A 23464-nucleotide genomic window follows, 5' to 3' on the forward strand; every position below is an offset into this window, starting at 1 on the left:
GTATTTGATAATTAGATTTATTTATTTTAAATAGTAAGTACAACGTTAAATCAGCAGAATTTCACAGTAGGCTTCTCAAGTATTTGATTTTTGGCTTATGGTAATTAATTGTAAACCATTGCTTTAAGTGCTGTTTTCAACAATATGCAAAAGTCACACTTGATTTAAGAACAGTCATTTAATAATTTAAATTCTTCAGAAAAACATCAAAAGTGAATTATCACTATATTGTAAACATGATCAATATAAACCTTAACCTCTGAAAAAAGATCACAATCCCAAAAAGCAGCACAAATCTCACCTCCTTCAGAGGCAAATGTATACCAGAATTATCAAAAAGAGGATAACAGAACTGACCTGTCAATTACAAGAAGGGAAAGACGAAACAGTTTTTAACAAGGATGATCCCTGGAGGGTTACAGCCATGAAAGGTAATGAGGTGCTTTAAAATTTCCACTTGAAAAATCCTAGAAAGGCTCATTAATCATCCATTTGATTATGCAGAGTTGATCTTTTCAGGAAGCAACTTCTACTCCAGTCCTGGAATGCTAGTTACGACCTGTATTTGGAGGGTGCTGTATTAAAAGCGCACAAGAAAAATGTTATTAGACCCACGGGCAGAAACTTCACTTCTTCCAAGGACTCTTTTCTGAATACTACCATTTAAAAACAGTTTTTTATTTTTATTTATTTTTGAGAGAGAGATAGAGTGTGAGCAGGGGAGAGGCAGAGAGAGAGGGGGAGACACAGAATCTGAAGCAGGCTCCAGGCTCTGAGCTGTCAGCACAGAGCCCGACGTGGGGCCCGAACCCACAGACCGTGAGAGCCAAAGTCAGATGCTTAACCCACTGAGTCACCCAGGTGCCCCTGAATACTACCATTTTAAAAATCTGCACTTCTACTGAGTTCTCTCTCTATTGTAGGAAGAAAAGAAACCTTTAGAGTTTACAGCGAGGCCACTCTAAAAAACAGTGACCACGCCCTCCCCCAAGATGAAGCACACAAACACAACAAAATAATTAAACTTACTGCTGCCTTCAGAGCTTGATCTAGATCTTCAAGTATGTCTTTTTTATCCTCTAAGCCCACAGACAGGCGAATCAGTGTGTCACTAATTCCAAGGACATCTCTGTCATTCTTAGGCACTGATGCATGGGTCATGATTGCCCTGAAAGAAAGAATGAGCAAATTTTTGATCACTATATGGTATCTGTCTCATAAATTGCAATTATCTTCCATTTTTTTCTACTCTAGATATCAAATTCTTCATATGTCTATAATTTTTCACAGGCAAAAAAAAAAAAAGAATTGTGAAAATTATCTTTTCTAGTCATTATTTTAAGCGAAAACTAAGATCTTTTATCATTTTTATACATGAGTATTCTCAATCCAGACACTCAAAGTGCCAGTCAGGTACTCCCATGCAGGAGGGGAGAACATAGCCTCCAGTGCCTGAATTTTAACACCTGCCTGAATGAGGCATTGGTCAGAAGTCATATATCCCATGACCAAGCAGCTTCTAAAAGGTCCATTGGACCAAGAGCCAGCCAGAATTAATTCTCTCTGAATCAATGGATTAATCCAGAATGGCACCTTATGAGGCAGACCAGGGAAAGACAACTCAGGAACACCACCAGTGGCCAGCAATAAGCATTAGGAATTCCAGCACATATCCTATGAATGTAGAGGCTTGGAAGGATTTTCAGAACTATCTAGCAACCCATCATCATCATCAACATAAATGTAAAGCACCAACTATGGGTCAGACACTATAGTAAGAATTGGGAAACCAAGAAAAAGGAGTTATTTTCTCTAGTCTAGATAACAAAGCAGAAGCTAAAGACAGTGACAATTCATGGGACAGAACAGCCTGCAGCAAATGCCAAACAAGCATGGACAGTGAGGACTGCCAGAGTTTACAGGAGGGAGAAAGCTGTGAGCGAAGGCATCATGGAGGAGAGAGGTTTGTAGTCTTGCTGAGCCCTACATACATATGCTGTCACCAGCACTCATCCTCCCTGTGCAAAAAAAAAAAAAAAAAAGCCTCTATCCACGAAATCAATGCCCAAGTTGCTCTGTCCTCTCACTTCAGATCCATGGATAGACGTGGACCAATGTAAATGAGTATCCTCTTTTATCACACTACTGAAGGTTTACATGTAAATATTCTTCTTAAAACGGTCTGCCTTTTCAGGCTTTTAATTCCTTAAAAGGGAGTGTGCACATAAAAATAAGAACTTAGGCCTCTGAGACCAACAGCCCTGTGCACGATTCAGTCCCTCCACACACTGGCTGAGTGGGCTTGTAAAAGTTATCAGTCCTCAGCATCAATGTCCTTATCTATCCCTTATATGCCTCCCATGAGGCAAGTACTCTACGAGGTTATTCATGCGCATTAACTCATTTTTTAAAAGAATCAATAAACATTGGATATAATACCTATTTCAAAGTTTGGCACAGTCATTAATGGGAGAATCATATACAAAGTATTTACAAGTGTAAATTTACAAGTATGGAATGTATCAGATGCCTAATAAAAAATAGTAATTCCTAATAATAGTTGACACTTATTGGGCACCTGCTATGAATCAGGCATTGGCTTAGGGATATGTTTTCCCCATATTCCCACAACAACCCTAAGAGCTGAGTACAGTTCTATCCACATTTCACAACTGAGGAAATGGGAGATTGAGAGCGCATCAGTAACTCTTCTGAGGCCACAGAGTGAATATGCACTGTCAGGCTGGCAGACCGGCCCCGTGCACATTGGCCCGGCTTCCTCCTTCCCTTGTTGCAATGCTGTAGTTGCTGCAGTGGTTGGGAGTCACAGAATGAGGGGGATAGAACAGACAAGCCGTGACCTAAATTCACTCGTCCACTGGCAGGCATTGGGGTTATGGCGTAGCTGGAATGGCTGAGGGCCAAGCAACTCTAAACCAAATCCCCAAATAAATCAAGAGGGGTCTATTTTTAAGAGAGACGTAAGTAATACACATTTCATCACTATGAAGAATAACCCAATTTCCTATGTGGAGTGTGCCCTCTTGTGCATCCAGACTTACTAGCAGGCATCTTCTCGAAAGATTCACGAAAACCTATTTGTGTTATCTTAATTATTTAAACAATTATTTGGGCATCATAGGGTTTTTTTTTAAACTTTTTGTAAAACTGCCTGACTCTTCCCAAAAACTGTAAATGACTTACTGTGAGAGGGCAGGGCAGCAAATGTGCCTAAATTATGGTACTCCCTGACACTCCTCAACACAGTGCTTCCAGAATATGGTTATTCCAGAAATTTTTTGAAAATTAAGCACAGAAACATATCAGGGGCATTTAGTACACCTGATAATTATTAGGTAATGATGGTGAATTAGCACTGCAATAATTACAATCTATGGGCAGAGTGACATACAATAAAATCAGGAGACAGCTCAGGAATGCTTGGTGGGACAGGTAATCAATAAATGGTAATTATTATTTTAATTATCAATCACATTTTATGGATGAAAAACACTGAAAGCTTAGAGGCAAAGTAATTGGTGGAGCAGGTCTCAAATCCAGATCCAGGCTGCTTTTACCTTCTCTCGTTTCTACACAAAGCCTCAAGAGTGAAGTTGCTAACTTTTTCTATGTTAGGAGTAATCAGCAAAACTAATGAATCTTTGTTTCCTTGTCTATAAAATAAGTTGTTGGACTGACTGATCTCATGCTGTACATTTTAATATCGTCTAATATTTATCCATGTTTTGATAAAATTACGATGAATTGACTGAGTCAAGACCACCAAGTTAAATTTTGGGTCTATCTTGCAGATAACGTGAAACCATTCAAGGTTTACCCACAGACCAGAAAATAAATGGATATGACGGAATCTACTTGGGTCCTCCTCTGATCATCGAGGACATGGAGGTACTTTATCAGAGACACAGTCCCCATTTCAACATTTCAAGGAGACTTGAAATCAGGCCCTTTTAAAAAAAGTACATTCTTTTTTTTTAAGTTTATTTATTTTGAGAGAGAGAGAAGGAGAGAGTGAGGGGCAGAAGGAGAGGGAGAGAGAAAGAATCCCAAACAGGTTCTGTACTGTCAGCACAGAGCCTGGCATGGAGCTCAATTCCATGAAACACGAGATCATGACCCCAGCTAAAAACAAGAATCAGATGCTTAACTGACTTAAGCCACCCAAGGTGCCCCTGAAATCAGCCCTTCTAATACAAAGTCACCAGCCTCCCTTCTATAGCGTGGGATAGAACAAACAGCCCAAGGTCAGAGCTCAGAGATCCTAAGATACAACGCCCCTGAAATTGCCTTCAGGCTATACAGAGAAGGAAGCAACATTGTGGGGGGGGGGGAGGGGAAGGGGTAGAACACACATACAGTTCACTGAGATCTTATCAGGGTCTCCATTCTACTGGGTTAAGAGTACATTCTGATTAGATAGCAAGATGCTGTTCTTATTGTTCAATATGGTTTGGGTTTTTGTTTTGTTTTGTTTTGACTGTTTATTTTTGAGAGAGAGAGAGAGTGAACATGCAAGCAGGGGAGGGGCAGAGAGAGAGGGAGACACAGAATCTGAAGCAGGCTCCAGGCTCTGAGCTGTCAGCACAGAGCCCAACATGGGGCTCAAACCTCCAAATTGTGATATCATAACCTGAGCTGAAGTTGGACACTTAACCAGCTGAGCCACCCAGGCGCCCCTTATTGTTCAATATCTTGAATTACTCCTAATTTTACCACACTCCTTCTAAACAATTGTTAAAGCTGACATCAAAGTTAAAACACGGAGATAAACAGAAATATACTCACGGAAGCTCAGCAAGACTTTCGTATCCTCCCAAGCTCTCAGCCAGAGTAAATAACTATGGCAAAGAAAACATACATTTAGATCTTTCACTACAATAAAAATACAAAACTAAATGTTCTTACTTAAATGGCCCTGGACAGAGGATGAAAAATGGTGTTTGTGAAGAAAACACCAGTTGGGCAAGACACGCAGAGAAAAAAGTGAAAATAAAATCTGTAACACTGATTTCACCAATTAGACATATTATGTGCAAACTGATAAAATATTAGTTGCGGAAAGTGGATCTCCCATACCTTCCTGATTTGGTCCTAGACTTAAGTAATACTTAATTAACATGAGCCTTAAAACCTCAGAATTACTACATTTGAGACCTAGCTCTGTGGTTACTCTTAAATAAAAACCTCTACATGTCTACCAAGTTATATACACTTACTTGTTAAGATGTTTCACTTACTAAATTAACACATCCATTTAACTGCCTCTTGGAGTGGAAGGGGGAAAAAAAAACACCTGTTTTTGTATTTAGTGATACAGTGTCATAGAATTTTACAAATACTGTAAAATTATTCTCATAACCGTATTTAATTACATATATACTCTCTTTCTGCTTTTAATACAACTGTTAGTTACCAGTAGGCTTTGACTAATCTGGGAGCAGCCTATTCATTGACTTGCACTATTTAAAACTCAGAGTCAGCTGTGTGAGCTCTGTAAGCCCAGGGTATGTAGTTACATAGACCTCTCTCCCAGGGCCCCTGAGAGCCTCCTGCCACTGTGAGAATTAGACAAAGGCCTCCCTTCCTTCACCACAGACAGATGCAGCCGGGAAGCACAGGGTTTGGGGAGCCATTCCTAACCTGGATTTCAGAATAACCTTTGTGCAGTGCCTTGGCTGCACATTAATTCAAAGTTTCATGTACTATTTCATTTGAAAGAGGGGTTCCATTTTTAAAATAAATATGAAAACCCGACGCATCAGAACACTCTGTCTCTCTCAAGCTGATGGCTATGAATGGAGAGTTAAGTAAATAAACATATTCAGATGTCTGCTACTGCGCCAAAGTCATTTTCCAACCCAATGCATTACATGATAAGGAGGTTTGTAGATGTGACCTGCAAGTACAAAAACATTAATCTGAGTTGGGTGGAAATGACAGATAATGAACTGCTGTAATTTATCTCTATGACATATTTATTTTTAAGTGTTTGCTTATTTTGAGAGAGAGACAGTGTGCACATGCAAGCAGGGGAGGAGCAGAGAGAGAGAGAGAGGAGAGAGAGAGAGAGAGAGAGAGAGAGAGAGAGAATCCCAAGCAGGATCCACACTGCCAGTGCAAAGCCCAATGCAGGGCTCGGTACCACTAACCATGAGATCATGATCTGAGCCAAGATCAAGAGTTGGATGCTCAACCAACTGAGCCACCCAGGCACCCCTACCTCTATGATTTAAAAACTTCTTTTGAAAGTTTACCTTTAGGTTCTTGAGAAAAGTCTCAGCATGTTGAAGAGTGCCCTTAATATAAAAGGTGATCATGCCTGGACAGCCTGTGCACTGACGCTTTGCCAGCTCATGCTGAGGGTGAGAGGACAGCCCTATAATCATGAGGCAGAATAACAGTCTTATTTATAGTCAAACATGTAATTTCAGAACAAAAAATTCACTGTTTCCTAAAGCAAACTGCAAATAAGCCTAATAATGAGCTTTGTCTCATGATCACATCTGACGACTTGAGCTGGCCCCTGTCTCTATGTCTCTGGCTTCATTTTGACCTATCTCTTCTACCCTGGAGCTACATCAGCCTTCTTAACACTGATTGCTCCAGCCCCTCTGTTAATTATATCATTCTTTAATTTCTTGCTTAACATCTGTCTTATCCACCAGACTAGCTCCATGTGGAAAAATCCATTTCTTTTGTTAATAATTGGACCCTGGTTCCTAGCACAAAGCTTGGTCCATAGTTGGCAATTGATAAGCTTTTGTTGAATGAATCTGAGTGCCTTTCCATGTCCTTCTAACAAGTGCTACCCATTTCTCAAGGCACGGCCCAACACTTTTCTCCCTCCGTTTTAAGTACACACCAGTCAACAGCTCTTTACTACCACAACTTGAAAGATTGGTAAAATAAATTCAAAGTGTAATATAGAAGTCTGCTAACTCCACACGAGCATTCTAGATGTCGCCAGAGGTGAAAAAATTCAAAAAGGAAGTGAGAGAGCTTCAGGGGAATTTTGGTGCGTAAGTATCAAGTCTGAATTTGATGAATATCAAGTCCCAACCTAAATCAGATAAAAGTTAGAGCTAATGCAAAATAGTTGACTGACAAGAACATAAGCAAATTAACTGGAAAGTAAAATGTCGTAATCTTGGAATAAACACAAACTTCCAGGCTAAAAGCCATCACAGCAACATCTAATGCATAAAATCAATTTCCTAACGTCCAAGCAGCCACTAGACTATAGGCAACATAGGCCACAGACCAGGTCTATCTTCTTCACCACCAGACCTACAACAGAGCCTCCCCGTAAAATCCTAGAAATCGCATTAACGTACCAGGATAAATAACCTTTTCTACCCGAGGATTAGATTCCAGAAACCGAGCAACTGCCATCCCATTTTCAAAATGCTTCTCCATTCGGACCTGTAGAGTCTTCAGACCGCGATTGCAGAGGTAACAGTCAACAGGAGATGGAACTGCTCCAAGAGCTGGAAAATGAACATATTCTGGGTTATTCTGAAAGACGGGAGGGACCCAGAAGATTCACTCTCTTTTTCATCATAGTGACTCTAAGAAGCCAGTTACAAAGGCCAATGTTTGAGTTTTAGGGGGGAAATTAACATATCCAATCAGAAGCATGAGGATGAAGCATAAATTATGCTCTTTGAACTATCTGGGTGGCTCAGTTGGTTAAGCATCCAACTTCAGCTCAGATCATGAGTTTCTGAGTTTGAGCCCTGCGTCAGGCTCTGTGCTGACAGCTCTGAGCCTGGAGCCTGCTTTGGGTTCTGTGTCTCCCTCTTTCTCTGCCCCTCCCCTGCTCATGCTCTTTCTCTCAAAAACAAATAAATGTTAAAAAAATTTTTTTTAATTATGCTAAAGAAACAGGTGTTTTAAATTTTTAACATTTATTCAGTTTTGAGAAACGGAGAGAGACAGAGCATGAGTAGAGAAGAGGCAGAGAGAGAGGGAGACACAGAATCTGAAGCAGGCTCTAGACTGTGAGCTGTCAGCACAGAGCCCGACACGGGCCTCGAGCCCACAGACAGCGAGATCATGACCTGAGCTGAAACCTCATGCTTAACCGACGGAGCCACCCAGGCGCCCCAGTAATGGGCTTTAAAATTAGAAGGGAAATGAATATCCTGCAAACTAAACATGAATACAATATGCACTTTTCAAATATGAAATAAATAGTGCTATGATTTCGATTAAATGATATAGTGCACAGTTTACCTCGCATTTCTTTGAAAAAGTATTACAAGATGTAGAGAAAAATAGCAGTTTGGCTCCTACTGTCACTGAATGTTCTTCCAACCTTCTATTTAGCTTTTGTCTAAAGCAGCCTAGGAGTTGATATGCCTCCTCCAGGATACATGCCTCACCTCTACTTTATATAAATGAAAGAAATTTATCAAGCAATAAGTTTTGTTTTTTCTCCTTGGTGCTTTCTTTTTTTTTTTTACTTTAATACTTATTTCCTAGGGAAGTATTTTTATTCCTAATTATGTTTATCTCTTAGCTCTCAAATTGTAATGGTTAATGAAGTGTCTTCAAATAAACCCTTACCTATACTTGAGATAACTAAACTATCTAAACAGGACACAGTGTTTAGATATCTGTTGAAAAATATAAGTTCATGTATTAAGTGCTATTTAAAATTAACCACCATTCCTGATATAAAAGGTATAGTATAAGAAATCCATCATTCCAAAGGTTTTAGTTAAAGAAAACAAATCTAGTAAGTCTGAAAATGAAAAATTCATGTGGGCTTTACCCAATTACAGTCAAAATTAACATGGATTTGAAAAGTAACAAAATTCTTCCCTTAAGTCATGTTAAAAAGCCCTGCTATGATCTCTCCATATTTTTATATCCCTATTTTTCTATTTTCCTTTAAAACTCAGAATCTTTCTCCCCTATATCTCATTTCTTCCTAATCTTGTAAAAAGCTATCACTTCACAATGTTTAGTGGAAATACAAATTATCAAATGTAGCTCCTCTGAGGAGATGAGGGGAATTCTGGACTTTTCAATACTCACAATTTTGTAAAAAGCGGAGCCGATCATGGAGGCTCTCAGAATTAAGAGACACTAAGCCCATTACAACATCACTGTGGCCTAAAACAAAACAAAAACCTTTAAGTTAAAAACAACGCAAGTCTATTCTTCATTCTAGAATTTCTAAAATTTAACTTTCACTTGAAATAACTCTCTTGGAAAACGATAGAATAAGTTAAGTAAACTGTATTTAATTTGCTAGTACCAAAAGCTATACCTATAACAATAAGATGAAAATCATATAAAAATTAAATATTTCATTTTAAGCTGTCAGTAGGAGAAAAGTAGAACTTTTTTTTTTAGTAAATTTCAATCCTCTGTTCATAAGTCATAGAGCATAGTTTTATCTGCTATAAAATGGAATCCCATATTTAACCAAAGTATAAAGTTTTTACTTTCTACATGAGTCACAGAGAAAACCAGAATAATAGAAGAAAGAGTATCAAAATACCAAACCCTATGGTATTTTTATCTATCCATGGAAAGAAACACTCAAAGTTCAGACTATGTATGTCTTACCATTCATATATTTTGTTGCTGAATACATGCAAATATCAGCTCCCAGAGCCAAAGGCCGCTGAAGGGAACAAAAGATTGTCATTTTCAATGGTAAAGCACTTGAAAATATGGTTCATTACATGTTTATCTGTTACTGTAAATTTCATTCCTAGTCTAACTTTTCAAAAATACATGCATCTTAACATTTTTCAGGATCTCTGATATTATCTTTCCCTTTTCTCCCTCCCACCAAAGAAAAATAGAAGGTATTGGACCCAGTATTCAATCCAAAAGCACAAATTTTCTGGAAAGAGCAGAAAAACTCAGGTCAACAGGTCTCCTGAAGTTGTTTCTTTAGAGCAGTTGCTAGCTGGCCCTAAGTGTATTACTAAATTTTACAATGCAGAGATGCTGGCATTTTATGACTCAGTAAATACAAAAGTAGTTGACATAAACATTCAGCAATTGTTTCATCAAGTGAGTATAAAACTAAAATGCTTAGAATTTTGATCATTAAAACTTTATAATGTATGCTGTGATTATTCACTTGATGTTCCATGATTCTGACTCTTAGTCTTTTATTGTACTAATAGTGCCAAGTGTAAAGTCACTTAGTAAGAAATTTGTTTGGGTTGTTTTCCCTCACCTGACTTTCCTGCAAATCAACGCTTTAGTCTTAAAATGTCTATTTATAGTGAGAGTTAAAGTTCTAATCAACTTATTCACTAAACAATATATTATCAACATATTTCTATTAACACCTTTCTTTCTTTCTTTTTTTCTTTCTTTCTCTCTCTCTCTCTCTCTCCTTCTTGCTTTCTAAGTAAGCTCTATGCCCACTGTGGGGCTTGAGCTCACAACCCTGAGATCAAGAGTCACATGCTCTACTGACTGGGCCAGCCAGGTGCCTATTTACATTTACATTTTCTTTAAAAGAAAGTGTGTGTGTGTGTGTGTGTGTGTGTGTGTGTGTGTTGTGTATTAATTAACCTCACCAATTGTTTAGTCTTTGGAAGGTGTTAGTATAAGGGGCTATATAGAACTTTTTCATTTGAGGTATTTCAAAACCAGTGTATTTTAAGTCTAGTATTACTCAAAGTACTCTCTACATAGGTGTTTGCTCATCTTCAAAGTGATGGAGTCAAACTAGATGATGGGTCTCTTCCAATGCTAACATTCTGTAAATTCTGGTCAAAAGAAAAGGAAAAATGAAGACCAATAACTAACATCTGTTGATCTCAATATATGCCAAGAACTATGTTAAATACTTTTCCTATCCCAGTGAAGCACAGTACAAAATATTTTACCTGGCTCAATAAAATCAGTACCTTAATATTCTCATTGCACACAGGAGGAAAAAGGACTAAGAAAAACAAAATAGATTACTCAGATTAAAAAGCTGGTAGAGCTTGCACTCATACCCAGACTACGTGAATCCAGAGGTTCTACCCTGAAACTCTGAAACTTTATGTTGGTATGTCCATTTTGCCTTTTGTGACATTTATAGAAGATCCAGAAGACAAAAAGCAGGGAAGAAAAAGAATGTATCCAGTTTTCAGGAGGGTAAAATAATGAGAGGGCCTTTTCAGAAGATCTGCTTTATGAAATTAATACATGTGGTTCTTTACGGACAACATGATTCTGATTAACTCAACTGGCATGAATCCAGGTTGAAACAGAGGAAACTGAAGTCCCTGGCATGAGGAAATGTGATGTGGGCTTCAGAAAGGTAGAAAAACTGGACCTATTTTAGTGACAGTAATAGGAGAAAAAAGGGCCAGGCCTGATGAGTAATCTGGGCAGGCCCAGGCTAAAACAAGTCATGTAATCTCTATGGGAATATACAGGTCTCAATGTGACAGAGCAATCCTGTGCTGTGGTAACTGGCCAAGTGTAAGTGGTAGATGGGGTAAGGAGTTGGAATAAAGAATCCAAGAGTGAAAATCACCTGAGACAAATAGGCAGACTCCAGGAGCTTTTCACTTGGAAAGAGACTGCCTTACCAGATATAAGAAGCAGCTAAAGATATATCATGGGCCAAAGGTAGGTGGCCCATGAAGATATCCAATCAATGTAGCAAGGAAACATATTTGAGGAAAATAAAATAAAATATGATAGTGCCTTCTCACTAAAATGGAAGAAGGTGAAGAAAAGATTTATACAAACTCCCAGGAAATCGGCTGGTCACATGAAGGCAGCAGTCTGGGCCAACTTCAGAGACCCAGAAAAAAAGGGGGAAAGTATAAATGATTGGGCTATAAACATCTGCCTAATTTAAGAGTAGCAGAAAATGAGCTGGGCTTTCAGGAACTCTGCAAGAAGTGTTAAAAGGAGGAATGTAAGGTACATGCAAGAAGGAAAGAGCAAGGAGAAGGTAAGCTCCAAATAAGGAAAGGAAACAGACTGGGCGACTCAAGGAAAAAGAGAGACAACATGTGGGAAAAGAGCAGATAACTAGTCAATTATTGTGAGATCCCTAGATGATCTACCAAAGGGGGCAAAACGGAAAGAAGAATCTGGAAAAAAGTAGGAAGAAAAAGAAAAGGAATGGAGGGTGAATGGAAGGGCTTGAGGGGAGGTGGGGTAGAAAAAGAGACAGTTTCAAAGGAGCACTGTAGGGGCACCTGAGTGGCTCAGTTAAGGGTCTGACTCTTGATTTTGGCTCAGGTCATGATCTCATATCTCATGAGATCAAACCCTAAGTCAGGTTTGGCACTGGATATAGAGCCTCCTTAGAGTTCCCTCTCTCTCCTTCTCTCTCTGGCCCTCACCTGCTCAGGTGTGCACATGCGCACACTCTCTCTCTCTCCAAAAGAAAAAAAATTTCATAATACAAATAAGGTAAGGCTATAAAGAACTGGGTACTATGGGACACTGAGGGAAGAAAAATTAAAAAGGAGGAAAGTAGAGAAACAGTATGTGTGACATACGCTGACATGTCATGGAGTATAGCCTTTGCTTCCCATTTATTTGAAAGGTTAGCCAAGTTTAATTATATAATGTATATATTATATATATATATTATGTAGTCATTTAAATATATATTAACTTATGTAGCTTAAGATTTAATTATATATCTTAATAATACATTAAAAATAAGCACATTAAATATATAATGTATCTGTTTTCAGTCACACCATGTATAAAAAAAATAATATAACTGACTTATAAACAGGACATAAATATTAAAGTCCCTACTATTTATAAAGCACTAACAGATAAAATCACATAAGAAGGCCAGCTCTTCAGAGAGTTTACACATCCTAAGAGACCTTAAAAGCTTTCATTAAGACAACATTTAAAACACATGAAGTCCCATACCAGATATTAACCTCGGGTTCAAAGATATTAACTAATGGCAGAAAAGGTCCAATTTTAATTCTTTGTCCAATCAAGAACTATGATTAGATTCCATGTTCAATAATGATTTTGATGTAAACAAGTCCTTCCTTTCATAGTTACAGGTATGTGGGTGGTCTAATAATAACAAAAAATTTATTTTCATTTACCTGGAAATATGCTGACATAAAAGTGTTATCCACGACCAAAATTATGTCGCCATGTTTATGGACAATATGTGCACAGGCTTCAATGTCAATCATCTTCAAGCTAGGGTTTGTGGGGGTTTCGATCCAAACAAGCTAAAACAATTCAATAAATAACAATAGTTTATAAAAATCCACTGCACAAACCTACATCTCATATATTGTAATCAATTAGCAGAAAACACTGGAAGAGTGTGGGTGATGAAGTTGCGAGGTTTGAATCTGAATCCTAGGCCCCATTAATTTCTGAAAAGTCATAGCTAAGTAAATTACCCTCCATATTCCTCAAATTTTACATCTGTACAATGGGGTTGATAATATTTATCTGATAGAGTTGTTATAAATGAGCTCAAACGAGATCATGTTACATAGAAGCAGAAAAGCACTCAAGTTAATTATTGTAATTACTTTCTATTAAAAAGAGGATGAATTTCAAAGATATAGTTCAGTGTCTAGGAATTTTGTTCTCAAAGGGAAATAACACCGAACACTAAGATTACAGCCTAGAATTTTCATTAAAGTGACCTGCACCTAATATGCCAAACATATTCTAAATATTAATTTAAAAAGTGCCAGGAGCATTAGAAACTGTCAAATAAGTACCCAGAACTTGAAGAGCATGGGTTTCAAAGTAAAGAAGTTACACACATCAGCAATCCTGCTCATAGCTCATTTAAGAAAGAGACAGTACCATATCCCAAAACTTAGTGCAATTCAGGCATCTACTAGATGGCCTGAGAGTAATTAAAAAGACTAAACAAAAGAAGAGAATTTTGTTTATTAAACAAGATGCACTGCATTGAATGACATTACCTAAACCCTTTTTTTAAAGAGGTTAATGAATATTACTATGTAAATGAGCAAGATATCTGGTTCAGTATTCTTCTGACTCTACAGAGTTTTACCACAGAAAAGGGAGTTAAAATAATGCATATTCTATAAGAATTGGATCATTTTAAAAATAAAAAAAATACTTTTGGGTAAGAATCTATTATTCCCATTCATAACAAAAAAATTAGTTAAAATAAAAATAAGTAAATAAGTATAAAGTTGATTTTACATGGACTTAAAAAATCTATTTCATATGATGAGGCAGATATTTCAGGGGGGAAAATGTATTAATTCAAGTCAGTAAAGAGCCACTACATAAAGTTCTGTTGACAAGAATTAACATACTCACAATTTGCTTTCCTCCCTTAGAAAGACTCAGACCAGCTATTTTAATAAGTATCTTTTCTCCTAAGCAAGATAAAAAACAAGTTCCTTTGAAAACAAACCTTCATCACTCAAAGCTCACCCCTGTGTTAATCTTCAAAGTAATAATTTGTGTGAGAAAAGGTTTTTTGTGTTTTAGCATTCACTGCAACATAATCTTGGGTTCAATTCAAACCTTTTAATCATTAGCAAAAAGTTGGAAAAGGCTGACTTATAAAAGACACTGGTCCTTCTTTTACCCATGCAGAATTTAAATGAGGCCCCAAGAAAGAATATCACATATGCCATTCACTCAGGCACAAAACACCTTCCGGTGGCATACAAGATTCCCAGGACGGAGGCTGCAGATTGCTTGTGGCCTATTCTCCACTTGTAACTATTATTTTGTTGAAGTATCGCTTAGAATTCTTAAAAAGCCAGTATGCTTGGGGTCTGGGGTCTTGGCGAGCTTCCTTTTCTGCAACCCAATCTCTGCGATGATGTTACCAATACCAGCTTGACAATGCAGTACAGAATTGTATGCTTTTGCTAACAAATCTTCATAACGGTTTTTATGTGGCAGATACCGTCCTAAGCATTTCATAAGCCTTACCTCATCTAATTTACACAAGCACCTTTCTATAAAGCACGTGCAATTATCCCCATTTTGGAAATGAAGAAATTGAGACTTTGGTTAAATAATTTCCCCATGATAATACACCAACGATGATACAAAATTAGAACTTGAACCCTGCTATGGAATTCATGTACCTGAGCATCATGCCCAGGAGAAGCCTATCTTAATCTTGTTGATGGTTTCCAATGGCTGCAAATGAAATTTGTGGTGCAAATTTAAATTATATCCTCTAGTAAACAAAATGCTAAAAACAAAACATCACACAGAAAACAGACAAAACTGAAAACTAAGTTACCTTGGTTTCGGGTGTAATGGCTGCCTCTAGCAATTTGGTTTTGGAACAATCAACAAAAGAAATCTTTAGTCCAAACTCAGCTGCCACCTGCCTGAAGTACCTATTTGTACCTGAGGCAGAAGAGAATCAGATAAAATGGAAAGGACACTGTACTGAGAAATGTTTATTCCTTACAAGTATAAATACTTTAAAAATATAAGGAAGTGACAATCACCAATAAAAATACACTTAAAAACAATTCTACTTTGGTTAAATAATTTAGCTATCTTGTATAGTAAAGAAGATAAGCTTGGATTTTAAACTAAGAGTTAAGGGGTCAAATTAAACACACTTGATTTCCAGACCAAGTGGCATGAGGTGAAGCAGAAAATATTTCTGAAAACATACAATCTCTGTTCTTTAAACATAAAGTGGCATGCTCCCTGAAACATCAGTATCTTTTTAACAATTTCTTCACAGTAATCAAATTTAAAATGAATGAACCACTGTCAGTAAAATGTTTAAAATAAATTTTCAGTGTGATTATGCTTTGATAATAGAAAAAAAACTGGTTATTATTCTTTGTACTTTCTCAATCTTTTTGTTACATGGTTCTAAAAGCTGTAATGATAAATGAGGCAATATAAATCAAACTACTAGTTTATAGTTTTATAGTGAAAGAGAAATCATTTAACCTAGAATAATTTCACTTATAAGCACTTCTCTGGATTTGATTTTTACATATACAGATTTAGAAGAAAATTGTCTACTATTGCTAGTCAAGCAAAAAAAATACTCTATGATCAAAGATATACTGAAGTTTTGATCTTATAAAGACCAGCCCTAGATAATGTAAGATTGAAAAAGAACAAAGAATTGTTAAAAAACCAACAGCAATTTTCAAGATTTTATACCTATGTGTGCCATGAGGTTTTTATAATGCATTATAAAAGCAACTAAGGCTTTGCTATTTCTATAATTTCTATTCAACAAACTGTCATAGGGAACAACCATAAATACAAAGCAGTTTGCAAATTCCTAAGAAGGTTAAATGATTACTAAAAGTAAGTGTCTTACTTCAAGGAACTTAACAGATTTAACTTTTTGTTAATAGGAGACAGAGAAAATAGTCTAGAATTTCATTTTAATTATTTGGAAGCCTGTGGAATATATATACATACATTTACAACATTTTTGCTATTGTTTTGAACACAAATTCAATCTGGCTTTAAGGGAAATCTGTCTCCTTTACCTTCCTGTCCACCACTTTAAATAACTTGCATTTATTTATTTATTTTTAAGTAACTGCATGTAAACTGTTTAGTATGGAAGTTCTTAAATTTGGATCCATGATGGACTTCAAGAGGTAAAGTCTCTTGACCCTAAACTTAAAATGATAAACACTGGGTGTAGTCTTAACGTACATTTTTCAGGGGAAGGGGTCCATACTTTTTGATAGATTCTCAAAAGGTTCCCTAAAACCAAAAGCATGAAGTATGTGGCAGGGATGCAGGGGTGGGTAGAGGTAAATTCTTTGAGAGTGACCTGGGTTATAGCTCATTCTCATTATAGGTAAAAATTCTAAATTAGAACACTCTCTCTTTAAACACTATCTTATCTGTAGTAGAATATATGTGAAAGTTAATCAGGTCCAACATCCTTATTCTAACAGTATAAATAAAATGATTATTAAGCGATCTCTCTTATGAGCAGTTCCAGAACATAGACCCTAAATGTTTATGCTCTTCCTTTACCCGGTCTGGACCAGCATGGAGGTATCCCACACTGTTAAAAGATAATAAATAACCAGTAAACCTGGTAACATTATTAATATAATTCAGGACCCACTTTATTGTCTTTAAATAATATCAGTTGACACAACATGAATGAGAGATCACCTACCTCCATATACATCATCCATACAAATGATATGGTCTCCTGCTTTTAAGAGATGGGTAATAGTCACAGTGGCTGCTAAACCTGAAGCAAAGGCCAAACCTAAAATACAAGCCAAGTTAGAGTAAGCCAAAAAGTTAAGCAAAAAATACTACAGTACTTACTTGCATTACTTTATGCACGTCTCTCTGCTGTTAAGAACAGCCATTACTATTGACTCCTCCAGAAGTCCTCTGGTTAATAAAACTGCCAAATACCTCTTTCTATTTCAAGGATAAAATATCTTTTGTGTATGTGTGTTTAATTATTTCTTTTGAGAGAGATGAGGTAGAGGGGGCGGGGGGAGACAGAGAGAGAGAGAATCCCAAGCAGGTTCCACACTGTCAGCATGGAACAAGAGCCCACCTTGGGGCTCCATCCCACAAACTGTGAGGTGATGACCTGAGCCAAAATCAAGCATTGGATGTTTAGCCAATTAAGCCACTCAGGTGCCCCAAAGATAAAATATCTTTACCATCAAAAATATACAATTCTGGGGCACTTGGGTGGCTCAGTTGGTTAGGCATCTGACTTCGGCTCAGGTCATGATCTCAGGGTTCATGAGTTCAAGCCCAGCATCAGGCTCTGTGCTGACAGCCTGGAGCCTGCTTCGGATTCTGTGTCTCCCTCTCTCTCTGCCCCTCCCCCACTCATGCTCCGCCTCTCTGTCTCAAAAATAAATAAATTAAGAAAAAATGGTTTGGAAAACAGATTCTTTTTTTTTTTAATGTTTTATTTATTTCTGAGAGAGACAGTGTGAGCAGGGGAGGGTAAGAGAGAGAGGGAGATACAGAGTCTGAAACAGGCTCCAGGCTCTGAGCGGGCTATCAGCACAGAGCCCAAGCGGGGCTCAGACCCATGAACTGTGAGATCATGACCTGAGCCAAAGTTGGAGGCTCAACTGACTGAGCCACCCAGGCATCCCTAGAAGGTTTAACTTTAAACCTAGTTAAAAACTACCATGTTTTCTAGATCCCAGTTGAAAAATTTGTTGGCAGAACATATATATATATGACATATATATATCAGCCTTTTTATCCCCTATAGGAGGAAATAATGTTCCCCATACAATACTAAATTATAGTACAAGTTTAATGTTTAAAAAGAACTCCCCTAATGCAAACGAGTGCAGCCACTCTTGAAAACAGTCTGGAAGTTCCTCAAAAAATCAAAAATGGAACTACCCTGCAACCCAGCAATTGCACTACTAGGTATATATCAAAATATATAGGAGTGCTGTTTCAAAGGGGCACGTGCCCCCCAATGTTTGTAACTGCGTGTTGACAATACCCAAAGTATGGAAAGAGCCCAAATGTTCATCAACTGATGAATGGATATAGATGTGGTGTGTGTGTGTGTGTATATATATATATAATGGAATACTACTCAGTAATCAAAAATAATAAAATCTCACCATTTGCAACAACATGGATGTAACTAGAGTATATTATGCTAAGCGAAATAAGTCAGAGAAAAACAAACATATGACTTCACTCATGTGTGGAATTTAAGACACAAAAGAGATGAACATAAGGGAAGGGAAGCAAAAATAATATAAAAACAGAGAGAGGGGGGAAAACCATAAGAGACTCTTAAATATAGAGAACAAACTGAGGGTTGCTGGGGGGTTTGTGGGTGGGGGGAGATGGGCTAAATGGGCAAAGGACGTTAAAGAGGACACTTGTTGGGATGAGCACTGGGTGTTATAGGCAGGGGATGAATCATTGGATTCTACTCCTGAAATTATTGCACTATCTGCTAACTAACTTGGATGTAAATTTTAAAAATAAAAAATAATTTAAAAAACCTTGCCTCACCTAAAACAAAAGGAAACCCCCCAAAAAACCCCAACAACTCCTATTAAGATTCCTAACCCCTACACCCTTACAATGAGAAAACTCAGAAGACTTTTATTTTCTATTCACTATTCTGTCCTCATTTAGTACCATTTATATAAAAATTACAGTGATTTTAACAGCAATCCACTCCTCTCATGAAAAAAAGGTTCAAGGAGTTAATCCCTAATCTCTGAGGCACATTATCAAGGGCACTTAGGTACTGCAAATGTTCCTTGGTGTTATTCTCAAGCATATCAGGTGAATGAACCAGAGTATCAGAAAGTTTATGTTCTCAGAGGCAGTGTTATAAAACTCAGTTAATATTTATCTATTTATAGTGACAGCTTCAGATGTAGAGTGTATTTACATGAATACTAAATGGCAAATTCTCCCATTTTGCCTCCAATCATATTTCTTTTTACCTAATAATTACACACGCACATCATGACATCTGTGGGAACTTGGGCCAAAAAATTCAATGTCTTGGTAAAATAAGAGTTTTGAACTAGCTAATCCTTACTTCTTTCCAATTCTAAATTCTGTGCCTCTATGATTTTGTCTATCCAGAGAAGAATGGGTTCTAGGCTTCACAAACTTTGAAATGGAAATCACTTACTGTACTTGGCCCCATCTAGTGCTGCCACTGCTTTTTCCAAGCAATTCCTGGTGGGGTTTCCAGAACGACTATATTCAAAACCCTGAAGAAAAGAAGTTAGAGTTAATTCCAAGAGGCTGACGTTTAGTTATCAGTGTCCTAACACAGACACCTCCACAACTACAGGTTCATCCTACTATAATGATTTTCTGTTATTTAGTTATGACATGTCTTGCCATTAAATAGGAACTTAACAATATTGTGGCTGCAGCAGTGTGATTAGAATTCTGCATCTGCCACTTTTGAGCTGTATGCCAATAGGTAAGTTACTTAACATTTCCTAGAGTCAAGCTCAGTACCTATACACTGGGAATAAAATACAGAAAAATAATTTGTAAAACGGTTGTGATAATAAAATTATATAATGTATAATACACTTTCTCCATGGTGACTGGCACATGCTAACTACTAGATAAGGGGTTGTTTTTATTAGTAGTAGTATTTCTATGTTAGACTCACCTTTACCCACTCAACTGGGGATATCAGGAAAAGGGAATCATCAGAGCCAACAGAATAAACTTACTTCTAACCTATATTTCATTTTCTAAGAAATCAGTGGTACAAGTACTGTTTAACAACCTGCAGGAAACTATCAACAGATTCTACAAATGCACAAAGTTCAGATCTTGACTCTCCAGGGCAACTCGAAAATCTGGAGAGTAATTCTTGGCAAAGTGGCTACACACAATATTTTTTTAAAATTTGCTCTCTTTACATGCACCACACTAGCTGTGTTCATCTAGTCATTTCATTTAATCCTTGTGCTCTGCTTTTAGGAAAGTGAAGCCAAAGATCATGGGGCAGTATTCAAACCTAGGATGTAAACACTGCTAAAAATATAAATTTCTCCCCATGCCTCATACAGCACATAACAAAACACATTGTTTCTGATTTGGCAGCCTTGGTATTAGTGATATAACATATATATTTTCTTAAGTTCTGTTGCTTTGTCTGTTTCCTTGTTTTTGACAAACTGAGTAGGACTATTTTATAGGGCTCCGAGATATCCTGTTCCCTCCCTCCCCATCACCTCCTTGATGTGACCTGCAGCTGTACTCCCCAGACAAAAAAAATGTTTGGATTCATGTGGCCATTGCCACAGAAAGGCACCCCAGGTTTCCATAATTATTCACTGCAGAGATTTAACTTTTGGGGGGGTGGGAAGGAGAAGTATATTTCAGTGGCAAATTCCCACCCTCTCACCCATTCAATGGCTGTCCAAATGGAATAGGAGAAATAGGTGCTTCTCATTCAGCTCCTCAGATTGTCTTTAGCTCTCTACTGAGTTTTTAAAGGTATTAACAGGATTTTACCTGAATTTAACCACCCCCGCTGGCTCTCTGAAAATGCTTATTAGTATCTAGATAAATGGTTAACTTTGTACCAAGAACTAAAGATTGGGCAGTCACACATTCACAAAATCCTATATCAGCAACAGACTACATGCTTGGAAAACAGGTTGTATAACACGTTTTGATTCCAAAATACAGTAGCTAGAAGTATCCTAAACCGATTGTAGAAGTGCCCTTAGAATTCTACCTCACAGGGGCACCTCAGTGGCTCAGTGGGTGTCCAACTTCAGCTCAGGTCATGATATCCCAGTTCCTGGGTTTGAGTCCTCCATCAGGCTCTGTGCTGACAGCCCAGGGTCTGGAGCCTGCTTCTGTGTCTTCCTCTCTCTCTGCCCCTCCCTCACTCTCTCTCTCTGTCTCTCAAAAATAAATGAACTTTTAAAAAAAAGTCTTTTTAAAAAGAATTATACCTCACAAAACAAAGAGCTAAGTTTAAAACAATTTTTCTAGATTTATCTAACATAATACAATAAAGAGGGTTTTGAAGTGTAATCAAGGCTTTGGACCTAACATTTATTTATTTAATTTCCTTAAAAGCTCAGCAACTTTTAAACATTTCAAAATCCCCTCAATGTGTTACAAAAAGGGATTAACAAAAAGAGTGCTCTTTCAAAGCCTTGTAAGCCATTTATCTCTAACTCTGGGTCAGTTCCTTCAGTATAAAACATATCTGTCCTGCCCTCTGACCTCACTGTTGGTAGGATCAAATGGGAAAAGTGTGAATGTGAACACCGGGAAATACCCAACTACTGAACAATTATAAAGTACAACAAAGCTTAAAATATGTATCAACAATTTATGTGGTAAATACTATTATTAACTCCATTTACTCAGGATTAAACTGAGGCTTGGATAGGTTAAGCAACTTGCTCAAGGTCACCCAGATCAGAAGAAGTGGTGTCAGAATTCAAACCTAGCCCCTCTGACTAGGTGATTTGTGCTCTTAATCATGAAGCCTCACTGTGTAAATGATGCAATGGGTTAGATTATTACTAGTATATTTGGAGGGTAGCAGAGTGTAGCCTAATGCCTAAAAGCAGGGTTCTAGAGCAGAGTTGGAATCCCAGATCCACCACTTACTAGCCATATGGCCTTAGGCGATAGTTACTTAACATTCCTAAATCTGTTTTGTCAGTGAGAAAAATGAAAACCTAGTTCACACTAGGACTGTTGTGACGAATATCCCAGACCATACTTGAAATACATAGGATACACTACATGTAAGTCTCTATCTAGCCCATAGCAAGTACTCAATCATTGTTATTAATTACAATACAGCCATTGGGCATGATCTTGATTCCAGGTGAGTTATCAGATCCCGAGTTTCCTGGGTTTTTTTTTAGTTGACTCCCTACCGTGTCTTATAATTTCTGCTGCTAAAGGGAGTTACAAAGTTATGACCCTCAATTCTGAACTGCAAATTTCTCTAAATTACATGAATTTCAGTTCAAATCTATATGGCAAGTTGGACATACTGTTCCTTCCAGTCCTGCTTATCAAAAGAACTGTGATCACTGGTCCATCAAATACAAAGGTTTAGTGCAAGAAAGATTACAGGTGAAGTAAACATCCTTTTGGGGTGCAAACTGGCTACACACAATATTTTTTTAAAATTTGTATAAGCCATCTTATAAATTGTTTGCATGCCTTTTTATGTATAAGCCATCTCTCTTTTCCCGCCCAACCCTGGTCCCCCACCCATCCACCTCCCCAGCCAGACCCAGCTCACCGAGTGATGGCCGGGCGCCTCTTGCTTGAACGTGGTGGACAGTGAAATGGGGGGCACTACAGCATGGGAGGTCCATTGCTCGGGTTCCTGGCCCACATGGATGGCCTGCGTGGCGAAATGTTGGAAGCGAGGCTGGAAACCGTACAGGGAGGCGTCTTTTTCCTGCATCCTGAGCTGCGATGAAGGGAAAGAGAAAGAGCGAGGAAGATAAAACTAGAAAACTGGTGCGACTGGTCTGAAAGAGACACAAGAATAGGCGAACGAGAGCTAAGGAAACGGCGGGAGAACCACCGCGAGCGCACAAAAACCGGACTCCGCGATGCAGTGCCTGACACTTTAGTAGCCGGCTGGGAGCTTTGCGTTCACCGCAGGCGGAACCAGCCAGGCCCAATGAGCTAAGGCCCCGACGCGACCCCTGTTCCTTATTGGCCGGAAGTGGAGGCGTTGCCTGGAGCGTCGTTGGGACCGCCCTTCCCGGTGCAGAATGTGGAGTGAAGCGGGAGTCAGTGCGTCCACGTGGTGTTAGTCCCTGCGGGCGAAATTCCTGAGTCCCCGCCTGCGGGAGGCTGCCATGCTGGCTCCGGTGAGCCACCGGGGCGTCTGTGTGACCTCAGGGCTGAGGTTCGCCTGAGACGGGGAGAAAGGCTGGCTCAGTGTTGAAACCCCGTAACCTGTAAACAGGCCACACAAATAGCCTCCGCTTACTGTAGCCAGTGTCCCTGACCC

The 23464-nt window shown here is 38.2% G+C and overlaps 1 protein-coding gene across 1 annotated transcript; it reads right to left on the reverse strand.

Annotated features, from left to right (window-relative positions):
• On the reverse strand, window positions 1-23107 carry CTH (cystathionine gamma-lyase). Its single transcript, XM_039217322.1, has 12 exons — window positions 22739-23107; window positions 19619-19700; window positions 17132-17227; window positions 15251-15360; window positions 13089-13220; window positions 9601-9658; window positions 9064-9141; window positions 7356-7508; window positions 6276-6397; window positions 4807-4859; window positions 1030-1168; window positions 1-575 (listed from the first exon to the last, which is right to left on the reverse strand). Exons 1-12 carry the CDS (start codon window positions 22904-22906, stop codon window positions 549-551), a joined length of 1218 nt encoding a protein of 405 aa, XP_039073253.1. The 5' UTR covers window positions 22907-23107; the 3' UTR covers window positions 1-548.
• Between the last annotated feature and the right edge of the window lie 357 nt (window positions 23108-23464).

Source organism: Hyaena hyaena, unplaced genomic scaffold (genome assembly GCF_003009895.1).
Source record: "Hyaena hyaena isolate Hyena2069 unplaced genomic scaffold, ASM300989v1 scaffold_680, whole genome shotgun sequence".
NCBI lineage: Eukaryota > Metazoa > Chordata > Mammalia > Carnivora > Hyaenidae > Hyaena > Hyaena hyaena.

What these genes read in the sequence shown, in the direction of transcription:
- CTH (XM_039217322.1), bottom strand. Translation starts at nt 22,906, where the DNA reads ATGCAGGAAAAAGACGCCTCCCTGTACGGTTTCCAGCCTCGCTTCCAA. An exon ending in CCATTACACCCGAAACCAAG is followed by an intron (nt 13,221 to 15,250) that starts GTAACTTAGTTT and finishes GAATTGTTTTAG; the next exon opens with CTTGTTTGGATCGAAACCCC. An exon ending in GAAAGTCTTGCTGAGCTTCC is followed by an intron (nt 1,169 to 4,806) that starts GTGAGTATATTT and finishes TCTTTCTTTCAG; the next exon opens with GGCAATCATGACCCATGCAT.